Below are 16,825 nucleotides of genomic sequence, written 5' to 3'. Positions count from 1 at the left end.
GAAATGGGTACAGGTGCAATATACTCAACAGCTAATACATCATCACTCAACAGTCATATCGTTTAAATCACTGGAGGGAGAGACTGTAGTGAAAGCTTATAAGCCATATGCTACCTGAGCAATTGCTTTTGTATTATGATCATGTTACTGAGCTGCGAACCACAAGGTCCCAGGTTCTATCCTCGCTCATACCAATCCGCTACAAAATAATCAAAGCATAAATTCACAACTCTATCAATTCATTTCCCGGTAAGAGAATACACAAATATACAGAAAACAAACTAATAAACTTATCTGAGAAATACGGGATGTATCTGGTATTGTGCATTCCATGCGATGTAGCATATTTTCAAATTGATCAGGTTGATCAATATTTCAAGATTCAGGTTGAATGCTTTCTATAAAAGTACAGACGACCGTCTTTTTATCTAAAACAAAACTGAGCCGTGCATTCAATTCACAAGCTGCATGGTGCCCATTCTGGTGCCAATTTATAGGTATTAATCAAGTGATTAAAAGAAATTTTAATTAACCAATTCTATAAAAATTACATTCGTTAAATAAACATGGGTTCCTCGCATGCAAGAAAGGGCACAGTCTGAAGAAGAACTCCGAAAATACTCTGTTTCCAGTGTCAGGGGTTTCCAGAATGTTTGCTTAAGGCAGAGATCTGTCATCCCATCCGGTGATGCATTACAGTTCTGGTGCTACATTTTACATTTTTCTTTTGCTAAGCTAAATTTTTCTATGTTTGTCTGGGTTATTTTTATCATTGTGGTAATTTCAATGGAATTGAATTGAAGGCAAATTCTACTGTTTTTTATTTTATACTACTTACATATTTATAATAGTCTGTTTTAAAATTTCTTATTATAAGTTAAACATTCAGGAGAATTTCAGTTATTCAACATAGGTTGAATCTCTAAAGTTATATTATAGGAAGATAAAGTACTTTTTACATAAAATACTTTATATTAAATTTAATATTTTTCTTGCTGATATAATATTGTAAGATTTTTTAAAAAAAAGTTATACCTTCTATAAGCTAACCTCCAAAATATGCCTGAATAAAAAATACCATCAAAATGGAAAGGAATAAAGGTGGAAAACATTTTTTTAAAAGTTAATTATAATAGTTGCTCATTGTATATCAACATTTACTATTTGCTATGTCTTGTATGCAAAAAGTGTGAAATTCATCCTTGAGATTTCTTTTTATGATTCATTGTGTGTTTCAATATAGTTTCAGTAACATTTAGTCCACCCATGCATAATTGCTGAATCAACCAAAAGTCCAAATGCATTGTGTAGGCTTTCCCAAACTTTGGATTTGGTTTCAAAACAAGTAGTTGAGTTTCTATAACCGCACAATTTATTCTCAGCACAATGAATATTTTTAAAGACAATTAACACATGTTCTTTCTGAAAAAAGATTCATGGGCTAAAAAGAAGCTGAAAGGAAAGGGAAAAAAATTATTATTAAATATGATTTTACGAAAGGTACATTTAACATGATGGCTTGCTAGATTTTAAACCTACCACATTTTTGCAAATTGTGGAAAGATACCATAAAGATCATGTCATAAGCCATCTAAAATTGTCTCATGATCCTCAGTTTAGAAATCTCTTAACATGTAGGGTTCTCTTCATTATTCTACAATGATTTACATATCTTCGAAAATTGTGTGGAAATTATTCCTGCTGGATTGTTACATTTTCTTTATTTTATTAATAATATGCAGGATTTTTCTCTTTGTTCTATTTTCTTTGTCTAAAAAATTGTGACTATGAAGCAAGTAGCAGAAAATTTCTAAAATAGCATTTTAATCCATTACAGTCAGCACTCCTTGCTTATCTAACATCAATATGTGTGGACCAGATTCATTGTGTGTGGCTAAAAATCAATCTTTTGCTATATGTTTGTGTTCAGAAACAGTAGACCATGAGACCAATGGTAATACAGAATGTATTGTTCCAGTTCCAAAACATCCTGTTCCTCCAGGTAAGGGGAAAAAAATTTTAGACTCAATTATCTATCATTTATGAATGTTTAATATTTGAATTTAAGGGTTAAAAATATACCCAAAAAGCAAGATTAAATTTCCAATTATTCAAACATATTCCTACTTGAATTTTATTATAATATGTCTGGGATTAAATAATTGCTATTACAGTTAGAATTTCATGAAAATTTTGACTCAGGCTTAGCAAATTTAGGGGAAATTGGGATAAAGAAAGTACCATTTTTATTTCATGATTTCCAGTTAAATAATAATATTTAGAATACAAATGAATTTAGAGTTTTCTTAACTATTTTAAATGATAAATTATGAAAACTCAGCTTTCAATTTTTATGATAGTTGGCATTGTTTATTATAATGGGTATTTTAAGTCCTTGAAATTCATTTGTAGAATTAAAAATTTGGTGATTTAATAAATCACTAGATACTTATTTTTGTTATTGAAAAAAAAACTTTCTTTGTTAGCAATCTCATTTTTAGATATTTTTCTTTAAATGTTACAGTGATAAAACTTATCTGTATATTTAAAATAAAAAGGAAAAAAACTAATGAACCAGTTGTCCAGCCCTAATTACAGGGTTGATTTTGCCAATTTTTGTTGAACATGAAAGCTCATGGCCTCTAGAGAGGGCATCCACGTTCACTTCTCCTCCTTTTGTCTCCATTTTTGGGAGAAATTAAAAATTAAAAGAAAAATCAATGCATTTTGTAAGAAGAAATCTTGTGATATTCAGCAACTAATGATTTAATGTTCCTTTTTAAAAGAAGATTTAGCTTATAAGATATTGCATGCATGCACCATTTTCAGCTTGAAGTCACTTTCTGTAATGAAATGGAAATACTTTTTTCTAATCTTTTTTCTCTCAAATGTTCAAATCTGAAGGCATAATTGAATTGTGTCAGTGATGGATTGATCAGTTTGCCGATTTGACTAATATAAGATGGTTCCCTTTTGCTTAAGATAGTATGGGTTGCCCAAGCTGTATATATACATATAACAGAAGGTAAAAGAAAGGGGAAAAGTTGCTCAGGCAGAAAATTGCTAGATTTCTCATGCCTTTTCACAAAAACATAAACTAAATAGCATTTTTGGGCAAGATCTGTCTGTAAGGCTTACACAGATTTTTTTATGGGTGCAGAGCTCCATTGCTAGGCTGAAGGAAAATTATTCATATGTGCAGGAAGTGGCGATCATTATTATAGTTGATATAACATATAACAATGTTTTGTTTTTTTAATCTTTTATATCTGTGTCTTTTATATTAAGTGTATGAAGAAAGCCATCAATAAAAACTTTTGCTAACATTTTTACTGTTTTAAATATTTGTTAGCAGATTATATACTGTAGTTTTCCTTAACAGTTTGATTTTCAATTATGAGACTTTCTTCTATATATGTACAAGATATGAAAAGTTTTTAAAATAATTATGTGGAATATATTAACCTATTAAAGGGTTTCTCATAAAATTGTATTAAAATATTTGTGAGATTAAGATTGATGTGAGAAAAGAATGATTTTAAGAGACTATAAAGGTTTTGCTTATTAGGCAAAATTAATTTGATATTTTAATGATTATTTAATAAATCAAGACACATAGTTATGGTTTGAGATAAGGTATTAAAACATCTAGGTTTTGTTTCTTCATAAAATTTCTTGTCCTTTCAGTATTAAATGTTAGTAAAACCGTATTGGGGGGTTTTTCTGTGATTTTTGAAGTTTTTGCTATGGAGCTTCCACCACTAAGTCCGTAAAATCAACAGGTTCGCTTGTAATAAGTATATGGTGTAACACACTCAACAATCCTCAGTAACAAGCGACTATTTTTATTAACATGAAGACACAGACAACAAATGCACAGCCAAGACGCACACAAGCAACACACTTAACACAAGCAGCAGCCCGCGAGTACTAATTGATAGCTAACAACAATCACAGCACACAAAGCAGCCAGACAGAATCCAGCAGGATGAAGGAATCTATGTAGCTACTCTGCATTGTCTCTCCAAACACTTGCAAATCTCCACCGTCTCTTTGCTTTAGCTGTATCCAACTGCCAACTCACTACTACACGATTAGCATGACTCGATGCTGCTTCTATAATAAACACCAGGATTCGGTATACAGCTCAATTCAGCAATCGCCTGAGCTCCACTCAACGCCTGTGCTTTGCTGTTCTGATCCAACTATTCGCCGTTGACTCGCTATCCGACTCTAAACCTCTTGATAACTCTTAACATGATGTCTTCGACTGTCCGGCCTTTTATAGTTCCTCAAGCAGGGCAGAAAAGGTTCTAGAAAAATTAAGCATATCTCAGCTCCTATTGGCTCTATCTCCAAAATTCTTGAAGATTCTAGTTCTATTCTGTTTGTCGCCAAGTCCTTGGTTTACTGATTCAGCATCCAATAGAGCTAATCGAAAAACAGTCTTTACTGTGATTGAACTAACCGTGCTAGGAACCAACATTACAGATTTGTAACATTATTAAAAGTTAGCAGCTCTAAATTGAGGTGGCAAAATAGATTATCATAGGCATTTAAAATTTTGTGATAAATATTATTTCCATGATTCTGTAAAAAGTTAAAATGGAAAAACGAAACCTTGTTATATGTTTTCGTTAAAAAAATAATACAGTGTTGTTGGCCTTATTTATGTTTCCAATTATTCATTGCTTGTTTTATTTTAGAACCAATTTGCCCATTAACATGCTTCAATGGTGGTACTTGCTCCTTGGACGAAAACAAGCACCCTTTCTGCAAGTAAGCCATCTCTTCTCGTATGGAAATTCCTCTTATTTAAGTAAAAGTTTAATAGAAAATGTTGAGAGGGGGGAGGAATATAAGGGTAGTATTACATGTTGAATTCATATTTTAATTTTCAGAATAGTTAGATAAACGTTTGAAAATAAAATATAATAATTTTCACTCTTTTTATAAAGATTGTGTATTAAGCTATTGAAAAAACGAATTTGAATTGTGTTTTAGATCATTTTAATTAAAATGATGTAAATACACTACACTCCCTAGTATCCAACCTAATGTGGCGGAAGGGCAGGCCGGATAAGCCAGAGTCCTATGAACTCATTTATTTGCCCACCAATACCAGAAGACAAAGTTTTTATACGAAAACTCACTGTTATAATATGTATTTCCTAACTTCTTGTTGAGCACATAGCCCTCCATTTATCTTAAGCCAAGTAGAATCTGAGCACTGCCGCTGGCCACTGAATCATAGAAGCAGTTGCCGATAACATGTTAAGTTAAAACAGAAGGCTCTGTAGTGGTAGTTTACATATGTTTACACTGCACTGCAATTTTCAAGCCTTTATAAGAGAAAAAGTAAATTAAAGGATATGTATTCACATTTGTACATGAATTCGGTACACTTCACTGAGGTATATTTAAAAAAACTTTAAAAATACCCTCAAAACAATTTACGAATCTTGTAGTCTGTGCAGTTACAATCAGGAGCAGCAGCAGCTGGTGAGGTCCGGTACACACTGACGAAACAATGAACAGCGAGCAAAACGCTGCTCTTTTCCCGTGACAACTTGTATTTTGCACACGACATGTAGGAGGATCGTATTACCTGCCGCAAATAATTACGATGAAAGAAAACTGGGCCGGATAATCGCGAACCGGATACTCGAGAGTGTTCTGTATAGTAAAATTTTTAAGTTGTAACAAAGTAAACAAATTTCTGGTATAACAAAAATTGATTTTTTTAAAAGTTTAAATTCCTACCAAAAGTTTGTAAAAAAACTGAATGTATTTTTCTATTTTAAGACAAAATGCTATGTTTAGATTAGGAATTCAGCATATTGTTCTTTTGGAAGAAGACTGTCTCAGTATGAAACCAGCAAAAGTGGTCTTCACAGATCTTTCTCCTCTCCCCATACTCTCTAATAAAGATGCTAATCTCGGAGTATGATTTTCATTTCTTTGGCATACAATAGTTAAGAAATATTAACATTTAGAATGAACTTAGCATTTTTATTGAATCTATCATCTGATCCTTAGCTACCTTTTTGGCGATTAATCCGTGGGTAGTAGGTAATGGATCCGAAATTCGAATTGTTCAATAGGTTTTTCTAAACTGATTGAAAAAAAAAATTGGCATTTTATGACTGCAGTTGTAGTCATAAAAACTCATACCAAATTTGATATATTTAAATTGTGTTTTTGCATTATATTGTGTTAATGCGTTTCTGAGTATGCGGACTGATTGTACACCCCTTGTTGGATTTGGCACTAAATTTGATAGGTGCCTACACTGTAGATGTTAAATCTTTAATGTAGGCACCTATAGATTTCAGACGGATAATGTTGAATTTTATCCATCTAGCTCTCTTCGTCTTGTAGTTATTGAATTAACTTAAATACAAACAACTCGACAGACATAATTCCTCTGAACAAATCTTACTCCGAAGTTGTTAGAAAACTACAAATTCTGTGTAAGGAACGTATACCAAATTTCACGTGTCTGATCCAAAGTGTTTTTAGGTTATCTTTGTCACAGACTGACATAATGCCAAAAGTGTGTTTTCGAACTCAAGGAAGTCTAAAATCTGGAGGTAGAATTTTTTCACGATTTCAATACTTTCGCTATACTTTATATATAGAAAAGTTGAAAAGAAAAAGATGACATCCCCACTGAATGTTGACCACACTGATTGCAGTCAACTATACTGATCACAGTATTTATCCTGATTGCTATCCAATAATAAATGCTGTGATATGAAATTTTTCAATTAAAAATTGAAAATGTATTGTGATACTCTTCTTGCAAGTAAACGATATATATTTAAAAAAATGTTTTAAATAAACTATATTTATAGAAGAATCTCCTGCATAAACTTTACCTGCGTTTTTCTGTTGCACTTTGGGTAGTGAATAAACAGATAAAGTGATGTGACCCTTTTTCAGCTGCAAGCCCGAATATGACGGTTCTGTTTGTGAAATTAATCGATGTGCAAATTATTGTAAAAACTCTGGATTTTGCTATGCTGATGTGTCCAAAAACAGTGCCCATTATCAGAAACCACCTCTCAAGTGCAAGTAAGAATTGTGTTATGGGGATTCATAAAGCATGAGGAAGACTTTCTTTATATTTGGTTTTCCATTATGCTTATAAAGGGTGGAGGATTATTTTTCGTTTTTTGCACGTCTTTTACGGCTCTATAATCAAAGCACTCAGATTTATGCACATATTTTCATTATGATTTGTGTAAGCATGTGATCAGTATTTTACTCATTGACAAAGTTTCAGTTTGCGTTTTTTCATTTTTTCTGAATGGTTATTTTTTGTTACACTATAGCTCTTTGAGTTGGTTTTATTTTGAAATGGATGCAATTTTTATTTATTTGTTTTGCCATTTTTTTTCTCTAAATATTACACATGATATTCATTCTATTTCTTCAATTATATGTAATGCATTTTGTGTCTAAAAAATTTGGTCTTTATATATAATATAATATAATTGATACTTTTTGTTCAAGTTTAATTCACTCATAAAATGTTTTACTATATGGTAGAATGAGATATAAAGTTTTAAGTATTAAACTTTAAGTTGAGTTTAATTGGAGTTTTGTTGTAAAAATGTGGGAAGAATGAAAGATTTTTTTTTTAATTCAATTGAGACAATCTATTTTAAAATAATTTCAAGCTTGTACTTTTTTAGAATATCTTTTCCCTTTTTCATCTTCATATTTTACCATTTTAGAGTAGTTATTCCTGTGTAAAATAAGTTATAATTTGTATTGCAAAAACCTTTAGCAAGAGATAAAGGTTGAATTTGTATATGTCGTTTGAAGTTCAGAATAATTCAGAAAGTAAATTTTAAAAACACTTTAATTTTTCCATATTTTCGTTTGTTTTGATTTTTTTTTTTTTTTTTTGTTACATTTGAAGTCACAGTTTTTATCACTTCAGAAATTCCTTTAAATAAATAAAAATAGAAATACTACTGTTTGAAATTTCTGTTTTCAGGATTTTTAAAATGCTCTTAATTGACTTGTTATATTTTTGAAGATAAAATTTTGGGATTGACTTTTCCTTGTTTTCTTTCTTTCTCTCTCTCTCTCTCTCTCCGCTTTTAAGTTTTTAGACTGAAATTTATTCTCAATGATATTACACTACTTTAATATTTTTCTGAACTTAGTTATTAATTAATAGATTAATAATATTAAATTTTCATTTTCTACATAGTGTGCTACTTTGATAATGAATTTAATAAATAATATATGTGGAAAATAATTGAAATAAAAATGTCTGCTGTTTATAACATTAACTGAAATGTGTTTAAAAATTGTCTTGAATAACATTATTCCAGCTGCACTTCGCTCTGGACTGGTGACCGATGTGAAAAAGCATCCCAAACTTGTAATGACTACTGCTACAATAGCGCTACCTGCTACTATGAGGATGGACAACGCTATTGTACTTGCCCCCGAGATTTCTTTGGTGCCCGATGTGAGAAATGCAGAGTCTTAGAGTAAGTCTTAAACTGGAATTCTATCATCCAAGTTTATTCTAATCAATGATAACTTGCCTGTTAAAGCGGCACAACCGTCAGTCACTATTTCATACATCCTTTTTCTTTTTAAATTCTTTATTGTAAAATGTTAAGGCATTTCTTTTCCAAGGTTTTGATGCACAAATAAAGGAGCATTAAAATCTTGGGGGGGGGGAGGAGGGGGAGTCATTTGTTCATCGCATGCAATAGACGAAATTTGAATTGAAAATCCTATTAGTGTTTGGCAAAATCTACAATCAGGTCAAAGCATTGCTTGCAGTTATTTCTAGCTATATCTGAAAATTGCATGAAAAATCAGTTAGTATGCATATGTAAATGATGTATGGATAAATAGAAATGGCAACAGTAGTGCTTCAAAACTAGGCTGGTTATTCCCTACATAGGGAAATTTATGTATTGGTCCTTTTCTTTTCATCCACTCCAACCTTCTCCTCATAAACTATTTTCTCTGACTTTGTTTTTTAATTGTTTTGCCTTGTTTTCTCCATTTCCTTAGTATAAACCATCATGAGAAGAGCATTTTAAGTACGAAGATGAAAAGTTATTGTATTAGCAAATAAAGTTAAAAACGTTTCTGTTAACCGAATTGAGGATGGTTTTATCCTAACCAAGTATACACTGGGCATAGTGTATTTTCTGTACTTCAAAGTCGTTTCTTTGACAAAAGTGCAACTTGTCAGTGTGGTACCGAAGAAGGCTCTATAAATCAAGTGATCAAAGCCGCTGCACTGTAGCGAGAACACAGACTCAGATGACCAAGATATGGGATGTATCTTGACGTCGAAGAACTCATAAAAATTCCAGTCATTAAATCTTCGATTGGGGACATTTTGTCGAAATCTTGTCTTTAGTCCTCTCCTAATGTAAAAAGTTAACATGCATTTTATGCACTTTTAATGCTTCACAATTTTTATATGTAATGTATCACAATTTAATATGTAATGTAAAGTGTAATGTATTTTTTTCTTCTATTCTTTTTTCTGTATCAATATGCATTTTCTCTAGAAGATTCTTTGTTGTTTGCAAGTGTCCAATGCCATCAAATTTCATTCATGCTAGATATGGTTGCTCTTCGGCAGCCCCATCAAGTTTCTTACATGACCTCTGGCTAGGTTTCAGTTCCAGTAGAAATGCAATAATGCCCTGATGGTGGCATGGCTAATTAATGACCTCACCTTAAAAAGTATTTACTTGTGAGGATTCAGTGCATATAAAGCTTCATAATGAAACTTATTTTGCAAATTTCTTTGTTTCAAATTTGTTATCTTTGATAATCTGCTCCTGGAGGTAATTACTCCGCATTCCTTGGTTTATAGAAGATTTTCTATTTTTTATATGCTTGTCATAAATCAACAATTCAATTAAAGATAATTTCTTTTCAAAAATATTTTGGAGTGTGTATTACAATACAATATTATGTAGTGTGCATGTCCAGTACAATATCATACAATGTCGATAGCACATCCTCATTTACAATATTGGACGATATTATATTATGCCATTGAATATTCAACAATATTATTCAATATTACGAATATTGTTTAATATTATACAATATTGTACAGTATATGTGTGCTACTAGGATTCCTGTATTATCGACTCATGCAATGCTGATAAATTCTGAAAAATTTAGTTCTGACACTGAATGTGAATATTTTGACTAGGGCTATGCCGATTTTCGATTTATCAAAAAAATCGAGTTTTCGATGCCAATTTTCGAAATATATTGATCTATCAATATCACGATCATAAATGATGCTTCGCGATGAAGCGCGATAGAATAAATTGATATTCACAATTAAGCTGTATTTTCGATTTCTTTTTGGTCATCGGTGAGTATTTATTTTTGTTGCTCTTCATTCTTTTTCATCTTCATACATAATTTTTGTTAATATTTATATAAATAGTGTCATAATCTAATATATAAAAATACTTGTTTTGAGCATGTCATTTTGGAATAAACGGTTTTCTGTTCCCTAACTAAATTATACCATTATGAAATAATAACTGTGGTTTATCAGAAGGTTGTTGATTTTACTTAATTTAATCGTTAAATATTTATCTTCAGAAATAAAAGCAAAAAGAATTAATTCAGATTAAATCCACAATTTTATTCTCAGCTCGCACTTTCGCACTGAAGCGTACTCGCATAGAAAAAAGAAACTCCGTTATACGTGGGGTGACCCCAAAAGAATTTTACAAACAGCAGCATTTGGAAAGTAGAAATTGTGATCGGGAATATTGTTACCCTGAGTGGAGACAGAAGGCGCTAGTTGTCTTAGACCGGTCGTTCGAGCAGATAGTGTCAGTACTGAGACCTGAAACAGCCACAGTAATGGCAAGACATCTAGAGAAGTGGTCTTACACAGAGGTGCGAGCCGTGATACGATTTCTATGAGCCAAGAATGTGTCCCCATCGGACATTCACAGACAAATCGCTGAAGTGTACGGAGGCGAAGCAATGAGTAGAAAATAGGTGGCGAAATGGGGTTTTTCTTTTGAAGCGGGCAGAGATATTGCTGGGAACGTTTAAGTGGGGGGTCTGGAGCCACCCCCCATACAGCCCCGATTTGACTCCCAGTGACTATTTCCTTTTCCCGGCATTGAAGAAACACTTATCCGAAACAAGGTTCATATCAGACGGTTATGTTCAAAAAGGTGCCGAGGACTGGCTCAATAGCCAGGGACCTGATTATTACCAAGACGGGTTAAACAAATTGGTCCAGCGGAGTGATAAATGCCTCAACAGGTTTGGTGATTATGTAGAGAAGTGACGGCCACTTATGTCTCTTAATTACCATTTGTATCCTATGTCTATTGTTGATAAAACATTTTTCCTTTGGCTTGTATTTTTTTTTTTTTTTTTTTTTTTTGATTACCCCTCGTACTTCCGCTTTCGGCTGGGGGCTCACGATGAATTGCGATATTTCTTATTAAAGGCATTATTATGTCGTTTTTCTTTTCTTTTTTTTTTTTTTTTTGATGAAAAAGGGGGGGAAAATTGAAGGGTTGTTTTTTTTTAATCAGCAGTAAATAAAGGTAAAATTTTAAAAATTATTATATTGAAAAAACGCAATATGATAAATTGTAACATGCAAATATTGCTTTGGCAGTGACAGACACACTTTATTAAAGGGGTTTTAACCCAATTATTTTCTAATTATTTTTATTGAAAAGAACGCAAATATTTTTATTATATAAAATAAAACTTCCATTTATTTGGAGTCGTTCTGATTAGTCAGTATGTTTAGAGATTCTATTTATAACTTATAATAACAAAAAATAAATATTTATTTTTGCGATTAATCGAAAAATATCGATGTGTGTTGGATGATATATCGCAATGATGAAGTTCGATCATCGCCCAGCCCTAATTTTGATATCATCCAATTTAAATAACAGCTTTGTAATTGCTGCATCACATATTATTTGTTAAAGTATGCAAGCAATAACTTGATTTCTTACTTTTTTTGTAAAGTGTTTGCAAATTTTTGTGATGTTCCAAAATGATATTCTATTTGGTCCTGTAGATGTAAAAATGAGGGCATCTGTAAAATGGATTCTCAGGGCAAGTTCTACTGTGAGTGTCCCCCCGGAAACCATGGACTTCTTTGTGAACTATCTAAATGTGATGGTTACTGTCAGCATGGCAACTGTACGATGATCAATGGAAATCCTGTATGCCATTGTTTGCCTGGCTACTCTGGCAAGCAGTGTGAGCAAGATATGTGTGATTTACTCTGTCTAAATGGAGGTGAGTTTCAATAATTTCACCTGGAATACTTTGGTACTTATATAACATGCTTGGTATAAAAATTGCTGTTATTACTGTGTGTCCACCAAGAGAACACTTCCCGTCAAATGTCTATGTTTATGACGATCGCTAAAGAAACCGGTTACTATAGGAAGAGTTCATTTGGCATAGGTAGAAGTTCATTCAAGTTTCTTACATTGGCCCATTTAGCGCCTAATTGGCGATATTTTGTATTATTACATTTAATTTTTGAAGACGAATTCAAAAAATTATCCACTCACTAAATTCAAAAATACTTGGAATCTTTAAAATATATGATATTCTTGCTATATGTACAAATAACAACAAAAATCAAATGGAGAAACAATAATTCTTATTTCTAACGATTGTGCAATAAGAAAATAATCAAGTAGAAAAATAGAAGAAAATAGAATCATACATGACAAAAAATTAATCGTTTTCATTTCATTTGTTTTAAATTTGTGTAAGCAATTAATTAATATCAAACTCTCTGTGAGGTGATCTGTTCTTAATTTAACATAAAAATAATAGTAAACTATTTTCAAAATGCACAAGATTTCTGAAACATAATTAACTTCAAAAAAATTATATGTAAAAGTATTTTAAATTTGAAAAAAATTGAAGTGTTCATTCAGGTGCTTGAGTTTTTAAAGTCTCTCCTGTCTTAAATTGAAAAAATATTTTAAAGGGTATCAAAAGTTAAGAGAAAAGAAAAGATATTAAATAATGAAATGCAGTTGATATTAACCAAAGAAATGGTTTATAAAATATAAAAGGAGTAAGCTAAGCGAATATAAAGACATATGCCATTAAGGCTAAAGTGAGAAGATGAATTATCAACAGATTTTTTTTTTTTGTCATTTTAAATGGATGCCAAGAATAAAAAGAAACCCCCCTAGACTTCCGTCCAGTTCCTCATGTTCCAAATGGATCTTCCCTACCCAAACCTGTTTCTATAATGCCCACCGTAAACATAGGCATTCTGTTGGAATTATTCTCGTGGTAGGCACATAATACTTACTATTCAATGGCATCAATCAGATTTAACAAACTTTATTGAAAATATTTCATTGAACCATTTTACTTCAATGAAAAGTTTCGAACAGTGCTACAAAATATTGTTAGAAATGTTCTGGAGAGGGTTCGCAGCATTATCAAAAATATTCAGTCAGATGAATGAAAGCATAAAAGAAATCAAGAAGCAGACTGATTTCTTTTATGACTGAAACAGAAAGTTTAATCGAGAAAGAAAATAGGATTAATCATCGTCAAGATACGTAATTGCTAACTTGAATATAGAAATTGATATTCATATAATTCAAAACAGTTTTGAAGGATATAAATTTTATTAATGTGAGTCTCAAAAGGATTAACCGTCACCAAATGGAAAATTTCTATGACAATTATTCTATATTAATCGTTAAAAAGTCAATAATCTGGGAAAACTAGATGGTCACCAAAGGCAGCTAGTATACTTTAATTTTTCTGTGAATGTGATGTAATTAGAGAGAATGATGCTCGCTGTGTAACATTTTCTTTCCAACATGTGTGATTTTTTAAAACAAATGAAGTGAATTTAGTTTATAATATTTAGATTATTTTAATTAGTTATGTGCAATGTATTTAAAGAAAAATACATTGCATCTGTATTCAATCCTGCTGTCGAAAAAAAATAGAAAGGAAATTCAAACTCTTAGTATGAAGCATTGTAGTTTAGCTTAATTATATTAACGTCCCATTTTAAAGTAACACTAGGGCTATTTGGGACGGGCCTCGTCATTTTGAACCGCTGTCAGATGACGAGGACGACACCTCAGCTGGTACCCCTCTCCAAACTTCCACACCACACCAGCGGGAGGACGTTGGCCCCGACGGATTTAACGTGCACCAGATACGCTTACACGACAGTTCTTCAGTGGAATCGGGTCTCGAATCTGAAAACCCTCCATTTCCGAAGCCTAGACCTTACCACCAGGCTAACGCGGCCACTTATTGTAGTATGCATTGTTTCAAGCTTAGTTTGTCTGTCTTACTTTCGTTTAATTCATTTTCGTCGTAAAATTCTTCGTAAATTAACTGTTAAAAATCATAATTTCTGGAGAAAAAAAAATGCCAGTTAAAATACATTATCATATCAACGCCAGCAAGAGAGTATCTTCGAATTTTTCTCACACACCGTGATAATGATTTATCCCCCTTTCTACATCACCCACTTAACAATTCTGGATTTTGACAAAAGGGTGAATGCCATGAGTGCTCAGATTCTTATTTTCTGAGTCCCGCACATATCAGTCTGTGTTTCATAGTATAGTACTTGTGTATCCTTAACCTCATGCCATTTGATGAACGATAGTTATGAATGAGCTTATTATTGACAATAAATCTCTGCTATGTGGTAATTACACAAATACTAGAAAACCAAAAATGTATTTTATATAGCTTCTTTCCAACCGATTGAAACCGAACTATCACTAACCCCAAGATCACATATCGAATTTCATTTAATTAAATTATTACTTTTTAAAATTATCACCTTTTCATGTATCAAAAAATATGGACCCCTTGATGAATTTTGCTCAAAATTTTATACATATCTATATTTTACATGCGAAATCCTCCGTATCATATTTTATTTGTCTTGCTCTTTATTTTTGTAGTTACTGTGCTATTCTGTGTTCTGACAGATTTCCTCTGAATGATTTTTGCTCAAAATGTGTTAGAAATCTATAAATCTGGTGAAAACAGCCATGTATCAAATTTCATACATCTATCTCAAAGCATTTTTGAGTTTTCATGTTCACAGACTAAGCGACAGACATAATTCTAAAAACTTATTTTTCAGATTCTGAAATGTGAAAATGAATCAAAATCTCGAAGTCAATTTTTTTCCCCACCTTGACAATTAAACTACATTTTCTTTGTACACTTAGAATATGAGAAAATAATTATGGACCAGGGGTGGGCTACTTCGAATTTTTTTCAAGCTGTTGTGGTTCACCCAATGGCGTAGGCGTGTTGAGCTAAAAAAAAAAAAAAAATGTCTACAAAATTGATTTTAATTTAATAATAAATATGAAATATGTACAATATGTACTTACCAACATAATTACAAGCATAATAATAAAAGCAAGATACAAACATAATAATAACCACAAATATAATATCAAATTATAAAAATCATTTTATCTAAAGTTAGTTTTGGTAGTTATGGTTAGTAAAAGATTATTCTGCATACTGTCTGCCAATCTTGAATATCTCGATATATAATTACTAACTGCTAATTTTGAACTGGATTCTAAGTGGTCATCAATGGGACGGGAACAATATGTTGTCTTGGTTATATTCATGGTTGAAAATGCAGATTCTTACAGGTAGGTAGAGCCAAAGAATATTCTACTTATACATTCTAGTTCTACTTATTATTCTCCTTAAAATTATGTCATTTTGAAAGAAAATTCCTCAAGAGATAAAGAGAATATGTAATTTATTTTCTCAGTTATTTCTTCCTCTCAACATTGCCAAATGAGTAATACATGCATGTAACAATGGTTCTAATCTAGTAAATTCTTCGAAATGTCTCTCGAATGCAGAGTAAAGTTTTATAATTTCCACCTAATATTTTTCTTTGTTTAATGTACCTTCATTTTTGTACAACTCGTCAGAAATATTTTTTATTATTTTTCATTGGTGCTCCATGAATATGTTTCTTTTAATGTGTGCGTTTTGGGTATTAGAAAGATGGTCACCCCAAAATGTCTTGGCGGTCTGCCGGTCATCGCGATCGACTTAATGCCCACCCCTGTAATAAACTATTTTGCAAAATAGGGCTCATTTTTGAAAAGAAAGCCTTAGAAAATTTTTTAATATAGCTATGGTGCTGAGAATTTTAAAAAAGAAAAAGCGTGATAACATTGTTTTAAAATTAACAGTAATTTGTATTACTTTGTCACTTAGGTACCTGCAAAAGAGGGTCCAAGAAGCCTTACTGCCAGTGTCCTCAAGGCTACAAAGGAAGGCGTTGTGAACTGGATCATTGTGGGTGTCTTCATGGTGCAACTTGTGTCTCGAGGAAATCAGAAGACGGAATCAACTATTCCTGCCGCTGCCCTCCTCAGTACTCAGGCACCCACTGTGAAACTTACAATCCAATGTCTTGTAGGGATGTCATCTGCAAGAATGGTGGGACATGTCTCATGTCCAAAGGAATTCCTATTTGCAAGTATGTTTACTTAAATAAGAAAATAGTACAGATTTGTTACTGATAAAAAATTTACCATTAAATACTTATAGACTCGGAGTGGAAATGCCCCTTCTAGTGATGTTTAGGCAATAAAAATTTATTAAGGTTCTGTTCCCTTTTATGTTTTTGAAATCAGATTTTTTTTTCTATCAGTTTGTGGTGGTAACATTATAAGCCAGTTAACAACTTCCGGAAAAGAGTGTACACTTTTGTCTAGTGGCTTTGTTACTCGGCTACGAACCCTAACGTTGCGAG

The 16,825-nt window shown here is 32.0% G+C and overlaps 1 protein-coding gene across 5 annotated transcripts in view; it reads left to right on the top strand.

Annotated features, from left to right (window-relative positions):
* LOC129972445 (low-density lipoprotein receptor-related protein 1-like) overlaps positions 1-16,825 on the top strand; it is a 199,773-nt gene that overhangs the window by 169,241 nt on the left and 13,707 nt on the right. For 4 of the 5 annotated variants that reach the window (XM_056086584.1, XM_056086586.1, XM_056086585.1 and 1 more), the window contains exons 79-84: positions 1,838-2,002; positions 4,707-4,779; positions 6,946-7,077; positions 8,352-8,513; positions 12,086-12,309; positions 16,285-16,549. In XM_056086584.1, the coding sequence (XP_055942559.1) occupies positions 1,838-2,002; positions 4,707-4,779; positions 6,946-7,077; positions 8,352-8,513; positions 12,086-12,309; positions 16,285-16,549 (1,021 nt within the window). The remainder of the gene's footprint in view (positions 1-1,837; positions 2,003-4,706; positions 4,780-6,945; positions 7,078-8,351; positions 8,514-12,085; positions 12,310-16,284; positions 16,550-16,825) is intronic. The other variant, XM_056086587.1, reaches the window with a different exon arrangement.

Source organism: Argiope bruennichi, chromosome 6 (genome assembly GCF_947563725.1).
Source record: "Argiope bruennichi chromosome 6, qqArgBrue1.1, whole genome shotgun sequence".
NCBI classification, from domain to species: domain Eukaryota; kingdom Metazoa; phylum Arthropoda; class Arachnida; order Araneae; family Araneidae; genus Argiope; species Argiope bruennichi.
The sequence above is the reverse complement of the archived record's forward strand: the minus strand, read 5'-3'. Positions and strand labels throughout refer to the sequence as shown.